The sequence below is a fragment of the Macrobrachium rosenbergii genome, chromosome 59, assembly GCF_040412425.1.
Source record: "Macrobrachium rosenbergii isolate ZJJX-2024 chromosome 59, ASM4041242v1, whole genome shotgun sequence".
In the NCBI taxonomy this organism is placed as follows: Eukaryota; Metazoa; Arthropoda; class Malacostraca; order Decapoda; family Palaemonidae; genus Macrobrachium; species Macrobrachium rosenbergii.
Window position 1 is genome coordinate 12,141,900 of NC_089799.1, and position 14,482 is coordinate 12,156,381.

The following is a 14,482-nucleotide window of genomic DNA, read 5'->3' on the forward strand; positions in this document are numbered from 1 at the left end:
AGAGAATTTTTCGATACCGCATCCAAGTGCATATAGATTTACAAATCTATATGCTGTTCTAAGTAGTTTAACTATACTATATACACTGAACTATTTACAATATATATATATATATATATATATATATATATATATATATATATATATATATATATATATACTATATATATATATATAACATATAAACTATATACATATACACATGCATATAGATATATATATATATATATATATATATATATATATATATATATATATATATATATATATAACATATAAACTATATACATGCACACATGCATATAGATATATATATATATATATATATATATATATATATATATATATATATATATATATATATATATATATATATATATATATATATATATATACATATATATATATATATTATATACATATATATATATATATATATATATATATATATATATATATATATATATATATATATATATATGTATGTGTGTGTGTGCGTGTGGGGTGGGGTGTTGCATATCGCTTTTTGTCCATATATACTTTTATGTTCATAGATTTAATGCTGCGTGGATTACACGTTCGTTATTGGAAAGCCTGAATACTAGGGCCTTCGTTTCATTGCTCCAGCCTCCATTGTGTTCAACCGATATCTTGTCGAAACGAGCATATATATATATCTATGTCCGCTGAAGTTCAAACATTGGAAAAAAAATCCTTCGAAAGGGCGTAGGAAGGTTTGTAGGAAGTGAGTAGAAGGCGTTCCTAAGCCCGGAGAATGAGGATGGAAGGAGGAAAGGCTAGAGCTAGAGGGTGTTTTTATTCATTTTTATTTATTTTTTCGCTGAAACCTTGAGCCACCTCTCGCCATTCCCTCCACCCACCCCCCTTAAACAAAATGCGTTTTTTAACGGTTTTTAGAAAACTCATAGATCCCGTCCATTGTAGCTAGATAAATGACTTCTAGGGATAACAATGCGGTGTATTTGGTGGTCTTTTCTCTGGATATTGGCGAGTCACCCCCGCCCACGGAGCAGTAAATTATTGCTGTCGATTTATATAACACTTCTCGGAATCTGAAGATTGAGTTTGGAATCACTGTAAAAAGACAGACATACAGACCTATTAACCAGCTATCAATAATTCAGGAAACTCTCAAGTTCACTGAAGCTTGTTATTTTTTAAACGGAGCTGAAATATGTATTAAAAGAGTATTTTTAACAGATGCCAAGGTTTCCTAATTATTTCTTAGGTCTTAGATTAGAACAGTTCATGAATAAAGCAAATACAGTGTCTTCTTATTGTCGCTGAGACCTTTTCCAATTTGTGAAGCACCTAGGTAATGAAGTCTGGTTGTTTTAGGTTTTAGTTTTCTGTAAAAGAAAACTACTGTGACGGCTTTGTCCGTCCGTCCGCACTTTTCCTACCAGCACGTTTTCTGCACACCCTCGGATCTTAAAAACTACCGAGGCTAGAGGGCTGCAAATTGATATGTTGATCATCCACCTTCCTATCATCAAACATACCATATTGCAGCCAACTAGCCTCGGTAGTTTTTATTTTATCTGAGGTTAAAATTAGCCATAATCGTACTTCTGGCATCGCTATAGGACCACCGAGCCGTGGCTGAAAACTTCATGGGCCGCGGCTCATACAGCATTATACGCTGTACAGAAAACTCGATTGCGCCGAAGAATCTTCGGCGGATTTTTTTTTACTTGTTTAAGGTTGTTTAAGAAATTAAAAGAATTCAATGTAAACGCTAAAGTATACTGTAACCCTATTTTCCTTGACAGCAAAGTTTATCAGAGAAGACCTACCGTACATAATGAATTATTTGTTGCTAAAGAAATTTCCTTGCACTTCCTAATGTCTGTTTTCATGGCTATTACGCACAATGCAAAAACCTACTCAAATTCGATCCATGTTCGTAAATCACGTACATACGTTTTAGCAAAGTTGAAACTTGCCTTGATATTGGCTGAATGCATAATTTAGAAAGGTAAAAATAGAATTAAGATATTACTGGTAGGGAGACAAACAAGTGGAGAATAATGTTTAAGGGGAAATGTGAAACGAAATTATGAGAAATGAAGAGCGAAAAATAGTGTTAGAATGTGAATGAGGAAAAACAATGTTAGATAATAAAAGAAGAAAAAAATGGTTTTAGAGAGCTTTGGCAAAAAAAAAACAGTTTTGTCAGATAGAAAATTCAGCATTGTAGAGAAAAGGACGAGGAAGGATTAAAAATAATTTTTGTGGTGTAATGTTGCAGAAAATATAACGTTAGAGTGGTAAGAAGCAAGATAAGACATGAAAGATTGTAGTTAGCAGTACTTATAGAGATTAAGAAATAAAAAGTAATTTTGGGGAAATAATGAAGAATAGTGGTAAGCTTGAGATAGATGAAGAATAATGTCACAGGGGAAAATAAAAGAAGCAAGAAGCTATTGTCGAAAAAGAGGACGAATTCAAATGAGAAGAAAAGTATAAGAAAGAAGGAAAATAATGATAAGGAGGAAAAGGCATAAGTAGCATTCAAGAAGAACTGTCGAAAAGGTTACTAATGAAAACCATCGTTTCGTGTCTAATTATATTTCATGTACTTAGACAAGTCGTCGGTAGTTGCCGTAAAAAAGGAAATGATCTCTCTCTCTCTCTCTCTCTCTCTCTCTCTCTCTCTCATCAGTTTTAGTCTTAACAGTTTGAACGTTTACTTGCTAGTGCTTACAGTACACACAAAACACACATACATATATATATATATATATATATATATATATATATATATATATATATATATATATATATATATATATATTATATATATATATATATATATATATATATTATATATACATATGTATGTATATATATAAATCTATATATATATATATATATATATATATATATATATATATATATATATATATGTATATATATGTATATATATGTGTGTGTGTGTGATTGTAACTGAACAAACCATAAACCGTAGCGTTTTGTTAACGGAAAATGTCAACTTGATAGCGGCGATTAGGTTTTTGCAGTTGATGAATTCAATAAAGTCGATAAACAACGATGAAGAGACATAACAGCGGCTGTTGACGGCAAAAGCTGTAAGATTGTTTTGGAGATAAAGGGAGGCTGGGGGAAGGGGTGGGGGGGGGTGTTGGACCGGAGGGGAGGGGGATATGTGCTACGTAGAGAAGAGGGGGGTGGGAGTACTCGCGTTGGAGAAATTCGTCCTTCTCCCATAAAGATGCAAATGAAGATGGCATTCCCATTAATATTTCCTAATTATTCCAACGCACATCGTAAATGAATGTTTACCGCTTGCTCATTAAGCGTTCTGTGAATATTTATGGGGCCTGTTATTGGTATTAGACGACGTATTTACACCTGGAATTACTCTCCGGTTCCCGCGTGCGGAGGTAAAAATCCCTGGCGTAAGAGCGGTTGAATCTAGACCGCGAGAGGAAATCTACCAGAGGTACAACGTTATGCCGCCACATCACTTTTGCAGCGACTCATCGTCACTGGAAATATTCATCTGAAATGGCAATTTACATGAGCTTTCTTGCGCAATGTAGGCGCCAAGTGTTGGAGAGAGAGAGAGAGAGAGAGAGAGAGAGAGGAGACAGACAGAGAGAGGGACCGAGTCGGATGAATTTCGTCGTCGCCGACTTATTTGTCAGTTAGGGGATGGTCGGCCCTCAGGTTTAAAGGGTTTGACTCCACAGGTGAAGGGCTCAGTGGCGCTCGAGACAAAGAAGAGGGAGGTCATGGGAAAGTCTTACTCAGGTGAGATGGACGCGTTACCTGTCTAAAGCACAGGCCTTAAGTTGTTTGGGAAGGCACGTAGGGAATGAAAACACCTTGGCGAAGTTCATAGAACTTCGGCGTCGTGCCACATGGATGTACACTGACTGGTTAACTTTATTCGCTAATGAAGTTCGCGCTACGGTATCTGATTTCGGTGACAACGTGGAAATAATCGCGGTAAAATTGTAGACAGTTGGCCTCTGGATGCTGTGAAAAACAATGTGGTGTTAAAGGAAAAGATTCATGTCGGTAGAAATCAAATGAACCGTATTTTGAGCAATGTCTTGCGTTAACTCCTTTTTGAGGAGTGCATTTAATAATAGTTACGCCAATTTAAATGTTTCAAATTGGAAAATTTTATTTACCTGTTCGTCCCTTTGAACCACGAATAACAAACGCTTATAAATGTATAAGCGAAAAAAAAAATAATAATCTAACAGATTCAGTGGAATACGCAAGAAAATTCCCGGAAAATATGGCAGAGTGATTCTGTGGCCTGAAAGGAAAAAGAAAAAAGTAAAATGAAATAGTGAGAGGTTGGAAAATAGATTAAGCAGATAAATCCAGGTAAACTCTCGCCACTTTCAAGTGCGATTTGCTCTTAACACAAATCGTGGAAATTAGCGAACAACTATGTTGACGAGCAGTGTCTTAAAATCACGGACATGGGAAAGTAATATCAAGAGTACACTTGAAATATTAGTGTTGATGAAATGGGCCAACGGTAATTTTTTTCGGGACATTTTGAAGCAAAGCGGGGAACTGTAGTGGAATGATGCATCCCCGTGTTACCCTGGTTTAATGAAGACTGAGTGAGAGCAATTATAAAATTATCTTTCTTCCATTGTAATATCATAGTTCATCCACTTATCTTTTTTTACAAAACGACACATTATAGTATTACCACCTAACTACGGAATTATTTTTTTTTATAGCGTGCATTCTTCTGACAAGAATATGAAACAAAACATGAATGAATAGGGAGGAGTGTGAATGACAGGAATATTGGGTAAAAGATGTGTGGTAGGTGAGAGAATTTTTTTTTTTTTTTTTTTAGAATTAAGGCAAAAAAAAATGACAACGAGGAGAATGATTAGGAGAAGAAGAAGGATGGGAATTTGACTTTATCTGATAAACAGCTTAAGTCGATAAATAAGATTGACTTCCGTTAAACAAAAGGGAACGATGAACTCAAGAATTCCCCAGTAAGTACAGAAAGATGACTTCTGTAGAAGACAAAAAAAAAAAGAAAGAAGACAAGATTAAATTCCAAAAGATATAAATCCCAAAGAAGAAAGAGATGAGAGAAATCCGGAAAAAAATGTTTAAAATGTAGAAAAAATGTTTACCGGCAAAGAAAAAAAAGGATATTCCTAAGCTTGACGGAACATAATGCCAAAGGATTGAACCCAGATGAATTCCACCGGAAAGAGTGGTGGAACCAGACGAGGATAAAATTCCACAGGACAAAAAAAAAAAAACAACAACAACAACAAGAAAAAAATTGACATAGAATTCCCGAAGAGGAATCGTAATAAAAAAAAAAACATTTTTAAACAACCCCCTAAAATATTTTCCGGTACCTAAATGAGTTCCCACTGCATGTAATAAATAGAATCGTGTGTTAATAGATGTGTATTTAATATACACAATTTAATTTGCATATGTATGTATATATTTGTACATATATATGTAGTTATAAATAAAATGCGTGTGTTAGATAGAGTGACTGCCAACAGATCGACAAATTTTGTGCATGTAAAAGACATAGATACATACATACACACTTATATACAGACACACATTCATACATCTTCTTTCACACATTCATATATGTATATATATATATATATATATATATATATATATATATATATATATATATATATATATATATATATAGATATATATATATAGTATATTATATGCCAATGTGTGTGCATGTGTGCCAAATATTCACATTGCATAGGATGTAAATAATCGATATGTGTGTATGTTGGCATTTTTTCTTATTTATTTGTGTAAATACCTATGTATGTATATTGGGGTTTAATCTATGTATTTTAAAGAAATCATAATAGAATAAGACTGATAACAAACATAACATTTTCTTTTTTGGTAACGCTTATTAACATCTCTTAAATATATATTATATATATATATATATATATATATATATATATATATATATATATATATATGCGTGTGTGTGTGTATAAATAAGCTTGATTGAACATATACGTGTGTATGTAGCTATGATTTGTTAGGCAATATATATGCAATGTGTATATATGCATATATATATATATAAACATACATGCATACATACACATATATACATTTACATATATACATATATAAATATATGTATGTATGTATGTATATAAACACCGTGTGCATTTCCAGCATGAAGGACCAACCGCTTTGATTAACTATTCATTCCAGTAACTTGGAGAATGTGGAATTAGTTCCCTATTGACGCTATGACGTCCATATTGAAAAAGGTGGATTAATTTTGTCTGCTCTCGAGAAGTTCATTAGAATATTTCTTGCTTGATTTGTTAAGGTTCATTTTTCTGTTTATTAGTTATGGGTTGTGTATGTGACATGCCCTATTGATTACCCATCCAAGTACTGAACTGACTCAATGTTGTTCAGCTTCTCTGGTTGCGGCCTACGGTTATGAAGGGTAGTATTCCTTTTGAAGGCAGTGGCTCCAGAAAAAAAAATCAGAGGACATTTTCTCCTTTAAATGTTAAAACCCTCCACAACATCATCTGTTTCACCTTACCGACACAGAAAAGTCCTACCTGCTCATAAAATCTCATCACCAGTTTATCGATTCTCTAAATCATCTGTCTCTCTTCCCTGCTCTTGCACATAGTCTCAGTCTTCTTGGATGTTACCACCTTTCCGTTCTAGTACCTCTTCCGCGGTGTGTAACACAGTATTTTAAGGGTCTTTCTCTTCTCTTCCCACAAGAAATTCCAAAATAAACACTTCTTACCAATCTGTCGTTCCCCTTTCACTCGTTCGGTCACTCAACCACTTCAGAACACTTCCATCGATCTTCTCACCTATGCTAACCTTTTTACCAGTCCGCCGTATGTGTCTCCGTATAGGTCTCACCCTTTCAACCACCCACATGCTATTAATGCTACGTGAATAACTCAGCTGAGCATCTTCCAACTGTTTTTCCTTTCAGTTAAGTTGAACAGTCACACAACCCCTTCTTACAACCCAGAATTTATTTTTCTCTCTTCTCTTCTCTTTCAACTGTTTTGCAGAGATCCTACTGCCTTCTGTGCTTCACCCATGTGATTCTCTTTGTATCTCTTTCCGCCATCATCCTTTACATTTACTCTCAGATGCCTTCAATTTTCCCATCCATACCAGCTGTCAATGCCCCATCTTCCTGTCTCCACGTTTCACTTATAACCACGCTCTTGTTAATATCCGCTTTTAATTTCTTTTCCTTCCAAATTATTTCATGATATTTTACCTCTTTTAAGAGGCTCTACTCAATATCACAAACTAACGTTTATCTTTAACGAACTCCCCAGCCAACTTTATAATCTATGAACGACCCAAATTTCCTTTGATCATTTCGTCCATAGAAATACAAACCAGGTAGAAGAAAGTCTTGTGATGTTTATGTAGTGGTTTGGACTCACTGGTTAGTGGCTCCTTAAAAATGAATGAGCCCACTTATGTGAGGCCACGACCGTAACTCCTTTAATCACGCTGGATAATGGAAAATGAAACGATGCTAATTAGTGGCGACTCCGTGATACAAAAATCACCAGAAGGCTTCGTGGCTTGCATCCCCTTGCCGTAGAGGAAAACGTATATACATATATATTTGTGTATGTATGTATGTATGTATGTATGTATGTATGTATGTATGTATATGAGTGTGTGAGCGCACTCGTGTGTATATGTAGTTATGTGTTTGTGTGCATGTATGTTCATATTCTCTTGGATTATGCTGTTTTATTTGATACATTTACGTATGGGGGAATGAGTATGGGTATGTAGAGGAAGACGTATATATACATCTTTGTATATGTGTATATATGAGTGCGTGACCGCACACATGTGTATGTACTTATGTGTGCTTGCGGGCAGCTTATGTTTATATATTCCCTTAGATAATACTGTTTTACTTGATACATGCAAGTATGGTGGGAATGAGTAAGTGTGTGTAGGCGAAAACGTATATACATACATTTTGTGTTTGTATATATATCCATGTGTGAGCGACTGCGCATGTATGTAGTTATATGTGTTTTTGTGCAACTTGTTTGTCCCCTCTTTAATTATACTGTTAAATTTCATACATGTGCGTATGGGGGAATTAGTCTAGATGTGATTTATGGGTAATTACGTGCACAGTACTTGAACTTTTTTGGATATTGTGTCCTGCTGAGATTTCCTTTCCCCTTTTGATGCGCGGTATTAGGTACTGCAGCGCGTTTCATTACATTCTTTCAAGTAATATATACTTTATCAGTAGAGCTAAACTGACTTCTACTGATTATCCGTTTACGACTTAACTTCAGTCACTTTCTATTACGTCAAAGTATTTTTTTTTTCTAATCCTGTTTCGTTCAAATTTACGCCGTAGAGAGGATTCGTTTAAGGTAGTATATGGCTTAATTAAGGAAATCATAAAAGGGTGAGAAACAAACTGTAGAAATTATCTGTTTACACAGTTTATTTGGTATAATAAAAGTAGAAATAGGTGAGAAATATGAAGGTACGTAGGAATTGTCAAAAGCGTAGCGGACCTGAAAGGATGGATCAGGTTTTGAGATTGTTCGGTCATGTGGAAAGAATGGAGAAAGATAGGAAAGTCTGAATAGATGACGTGAAAGGGTATTGGAAAAAGGAACGGCCTGTACCATCCACTCAGTGAATTCCGTGCTAAAAAACAAATAAGTAAATATTTGAACGGTGCAGTGTTTCTAGGGAGTTCGACGCGTAGCTGATGAGCCTTCTGTGTAGGTATTTGAAGCGTGTGGTATATGGGAAGCTTCCTTCACAGGGTTTTACAAAAGATCCATTAGTAAAAGGGCGAATATTTGTGTAGGAATCTACCTCCCATTGAGCGCTAGGTATATCTTTTCCCTAAGAAACTGACTCTTATCTGTTCTTTTTTGTTGGTTTTGTTTCAAAACAAAACACTTTTGGAAAATAATCAGTACATAACACACACACACACACACAGCACACACACACACACACACACACACTCACACACACGCACACACACACACACACACACACACACACACACATATATATACATATATATATATATATATATATATATATATATATATATATATATATATATATTATATTTGTGTGACTGAAAAATTAAGTTACGTAAAATATCGAGTTACTATATTTAATTCATTATATATTGAGTCGTGATTCTCACACTATTTCATATCCCTTAAATAACGAATGTACATGTATATGTACGTATATATATATATATATATATATATATATATATATATATATATATATATATATATATATATATATATATATATGGTGTGTTTGGTATTCACTCCTTGTGTGTCTTGTGTTTATGTGTTTGTCCCAGTTGGCAAAGCTGTATAATTGTGTATAATTGCATACATTCATACCAATGTGCGCATTAAACATGACTAAGGAGAGTAAAATATACATACCGTAAAATGCTTATATCCGTAGGTAACATACGTAAACATTACTTACGCCTACGGAACTACATATGTATACTAACCGAAACTTAATGTCAATAGGTTCTCGAGAAAAAAACAATAATATAATGTACCTAAATAACTTGGTGTATATATATTTTAGCGTGGTAAAATAAAATCTCTCAGCGTTGTCGCAAGAGACTTATCAATATTCTCTCGAAAAGAAAAAAAAAAAGACAGCACGAGTGAGGTTTATTTTCCGAATGTTGAGAGTAGAAGTGAACACGAACGAATGGATGACTAAATTAATATGAAAAGGAGGAGGATTCTGTCTGTCTGTCTGTCTGTCTCTCTCTCTCTCTCTCTCTCTCTCTCTCTCTCTCTCTCTCTCTCTCTCTCTCTCTCGTCGATGAATCCCAGAACCGCATTGATGACATCGGCTTTCATTCAGGAGCATCCGAGCGTGAATGTTGTGCGCTGAGATGCAGCATTTGGTTGATGCTGCTGTTCCCACTGATGTTGCTGTTTTTGCTGTTTGTGTGTTTGTTTTTGTTATTTTGCTGTTTTTTTCCCTTGCTGAACATAATCGCCCTGCTGTTTCTTTTACTTTCGTTTGATTACGATGACATTCCTCCCTTTGAGTCTCAGTAAAAACAGCAAAAAACAGGACCGTGAAAATTCCTGATGCTCTTTCTGCTGAATTCCTGGGTTTTTTTTTCTGACTATAGTTTAGCAGGATGATCTCCAGAATTCTGACGGTCCTATAGTTTTTACTCATGTGGATAATTTCGGCTTTCAGTAAAGTCCTCGCCACTGTAAATCTCTTATATCTCTGAAGCGAATCCCAATAGCGCTTCATTTTCATATTGCTTTTGTTTTTGCTGTCGATCCTACTGTCTACTTATATTCAGTTTCTATTTATTTATTTATCTATTTATTTGTTTATATATATATATTTATTTATTTACTTATTTATTTATTTATTTGTTTATTGATGTATTTATTTATTGGCTGCTGCTCATTCAACATTCTTTTCCATCAATGTGTTTTTGAACATGCCAGGTTATTTTCCAGCTCAGTGCTGTGTGAGCTCCAAGTTGCTGTTTCTGCTGTTAGACCGACTGCTTCTTTTGCTGTTTTCGTCCCTATCTGTCTGCGGTTTCTCCCTTCTGTCTTCTCTTTGCTGGGGCTGGAACTGTCAGTCATTCTGCCTGTCCATTCTCCTCTGGCTCCGTTCTCGTAACTCTTGACAAGTCTGTTCACTCGGCGTCTGTGCCTCGGTCTGTGTGATATCTTTGTGTGTTCGTGTTCTCTCTCTCTCTCTCTCTCTCTCTCTCTCTCTCTCTCTCTCTCTCTCTCTCTCTCTCTCTCTCTCTATATATATATATATATATATATATATATATATATATATATATATATATATATATATATATATATATGTAAAAAGGCAAATGTCACGAAGAGAAAAGAAACAACAGAGTGGTTTTAGGCCTTTCGACACAACGGTCCTTTACTAGCAGGACCGTTGTGTCGAAAGACCCAACAACCACTCCGAAGTTTCATTTTCCTTCGTAACATTTGCCTTTATTTATACATTCATCACGTTCCATATCTTCATGATTCAGTTTTATATATATATATATATATATATATATATATATATATATATATATATATACGTCAATAAAATAAATGCAGGCACAGATACTTATTCCATTTCCAGAAACCCCATCACCAACTTCCCATCTAAGTGACATCTTACCAAAGAACACCCACGCAGCCCCCCGCCACCCAGATCTCATCCAACACCAATCCAGTATCGTACCCACACCCCCACCGTTGCTCGGGCCGAGACCGATATATTGGTCACTTTCGAGTGGACTGAGAGAGACCATCACGGGATAGTTGCTGCTTGCGGCCGGAATTTTATGAGATCGTAATGGGAGGAAGACTTCTTCTTCTTCTCCGGCATATCATTTCTCTCCTCTCACTTACCTCACTTTTCCTCACTTGGGCAGGAGGCTGCTGGATCTAGCAAATGCGTTTTCGATATCCCCTTCTCCATATTCAGGGATCAACTCACGTTCACAAGGAATCAATATCACCTTTCTTTTTTCCTTTCGCCCTCAGAAGCGAATGGTGGTCTTTGGCAAAATCAAACGATTTTTTTTATGAAGGGGGAGGTTTTTTTTTAGAGAGGAGGGCTTTTTTAAGGGGGGAGGGAAGGAGGGGACTTTTTTTATTGGAGGGAGAGGGGACTTTTAGGGGCAGCAGGGAGGTAGGACTTTTTTTAGGGGGTGAGAGGGAGGTAGGACTTTTTTTACGGGGAGCGAGGGAGGAAGGACTTTTTAAGGGGAGGTAGGACTTTTTTTAGGGGGTGAGAGGGAGGTAGGACTTTTTTTACGGGGAGCGAGGGAGGAAGGGCTTTTTAAGGGGAGGGAGATATTTTTTCAGGGGAGGGGAGGGGAGTTTTTTTAACGGACGTGAGAGGGCTTTTTTTTTAGGGAAGGGAGGGATGACCTTTTTAAGGGGAGGGAGGAAGGATTTTTATGGGAGGGATGGAAGAAGGACTTTTTTTAAATGGAGGGAGGATTTTCTCAGGGAGGGAGGGAGGTGTCTTTTTTTAAGGAACGTAAGAGGCCTTTTTTAGGGAGGAGGAAGCCCTTTTTAATGGGAGGGAGGAAGGCATTTTTTTAAAGGGGGGGAGAGAGGACAAAATAGATTGTTTGGAACCAAAAGTCATATGAATATTAAAATTGTCTAAATTGTTTGAATGTTCGTCTATACTTGTCATACGAATATGCATTTTGCCCTTGATATTGAAAATACCTCTCTCTTTCTCTCTCTCTCTCTCTCTCTCTCTCTCTCTCTCTCTCTCTCTCTCTCTCTCTCTCTCTCTAAGAAGAAGAAGAAGAAGAAGAATATTGTTACTGAAACAGTTAGACATACGTGGGTTTACACGATGATTTTGCAATGCTTCGCGCGAAGTTTTTACTTTAGCGTAAAGTGGGAAGTTGAGAAATGCTGATTTTTTTTTCTTTTCTCTTTCGGCTTTGTTATAATGAGCAAATTATCCGTTAATTACGGCTGTCATTTTTCATATACGAATTGTAATTCCGCCGCTATTTTTTCGAATAAACGATAAATTTCGTTTTATGTTTTCACATCTGATATCGCGTTCTAATCACTGTTTACTTGTAATAATGTCATGAATACGCAAATAGCTGTTATAACTCGTCTAATTACCCTGATGACACGAATTTCTTTCTGAACGATATTCAGGTAAAAACGACCTTTTCTGTGTACAAATCATTACTGTGTCTGAATTATTCATCCAATATCACGAATCTATATTTCAACCTTCGTTAAATATTTTCGCCCAACATTGAATTATTGTACGATTATTTTGTGCCGTGTCCTTCATCTCAATTCGGATTCCAGATTGAGATTATTCTAGTTAGTTTATTATTAGTTATTTATTATTATTAAAGAATTTTAGGTCATGTTTCACCTCTAGAGTTCTTGCGGTGAATACGTCACATATACAGTATATTTGATCTTTCTCTTGGTCGTGAGAGATTTTGATTCCCAAATATGCTAGGAAGTCATTCTGTAATCTTTTAACCGTAAAATGCCATCACCTGGCACCTAAGCCCGATTTTAGTATTTTGTATTTGTATTCACGTTTTGTATTTTGTGTTTGTATTTTGGGTTATTTAGAAGCACCTGATCTGTGACTTAATGACGTTTATTTGTGATTTTCTCCTTTTAAAGACTTTAAATTGCTGTTTTCATATTTGGGGTGAAAGTACCTTTTTGATAAACAAACCAAATCTAATATTTTGTACCTTTAAAGCTTTCACCACTAAAATACATTTTAGAAAAAAGAATCAGACTTAAAACTTTTAGCATGCTTTTGGATAAAAAGAATTAGAATTAATACTTTTTAAAACACTGTTGGAACGATTATTTTCTTGTGTGCTAACTAATCATTGCAAAATAATGTTCCATTATCCGAGCATCAGTGATAGGAGCGGCATCTGTCTCGGTTTGATATCCAGTCTATCAAAAGAAAAATTTTGCTTCTGTGGGTCACAAAACGGGCAAAGGAGCGACCTCCATCATTCTCCAATAAATTGCCTTTTTAAATTGGAAATTACGTTTTTAAAATCAATAAGTGAAAGTTAACTTTTATGAGTAGGTTAGGGATTTTAAAAAACCTGAATCTAGGTAATCCAGCTTTATGGCTGGCAAGAAATAAAATGGAAAAAAGGCAGTTAAATGTTTTTTTTTTTTTTTGTTAAGCCAAAACGAATGAAGGCGATTATGGCTTCCACAGTATTGTCTCTCCCACAATGTAAAATCGAGTTCTTTTCCTCTCGATGAACCATTCTTCCCACACTCCTTTCCCACACAACCCACTCACACGGTATTCACTACTACTGTGTGCATGTGCTAATAAATAGACTGAAGAGCTAGTGCGTGGAGAATATACTAAGCATATATTGTGCAAATCCGGAAGGATGGAGAGAGAGAGCGAGAGAGAGAGAGAGAGAGAGAGAGAGAGAGAGAGAGAGAGAGAGAGAGAGAGAGAGAGAGAGTATAGTTCTCGATTAGCGCTGTGAGAAATGAGGGACGAGTGTTCATGCAAGTTATGTGGGCATTATGAGAAGGCCCTAATTCTCTTGAAGGTTTTGTGGACGGAGAGTTTATTCTTTAAATCAGGACAGGTTCAGGCTTCGTCTTAGACACACACACACACACACACACACACACACACACACACACATATATATATATATATATATATATATATATATATATATATATATATATATATATATATATATATATATATAAATATATATATATATATATATATATATATATATATATATATATATATGTATATGTAAATAATGGACCCCGATGTGAATCAAAAATATATACTGTACATATATATA

The 14,482-nt window shown here is 35.3% G+C and overlaps 1 protein-coding gene across 3 annotated transcripts in view; it reads left to right on the forward strand.

The window, feature by feature from the left end:
• Syt7 (Synaptotagmin 7) overlaps window positions 1-14,482 on the forward strand; it is a 1,055,225-nt gene that overhangs the window by 796,485 nt on the left and 244,258 nt on the right. The window contains exon 1 of one of the 3 annotated variants that reach the window (XM_067102301.1): window positions 3,655-3,798. The exons of the other annotated variants lie outside the window; for them this stretch is intronic. Within the exon in view, the coding sequence (XP_066958402.1) occupies window positions 3,780-3,798 (19 nt within the window). The 5' untranslated portion in view covers window positions 3,655-3,779. Of the gene's footprint in view, window positions 1-3,654; window positions 3,799-14,482 lie in introns of those variants that run through there. 3 annotated transcript variants of the gene reach the window in all.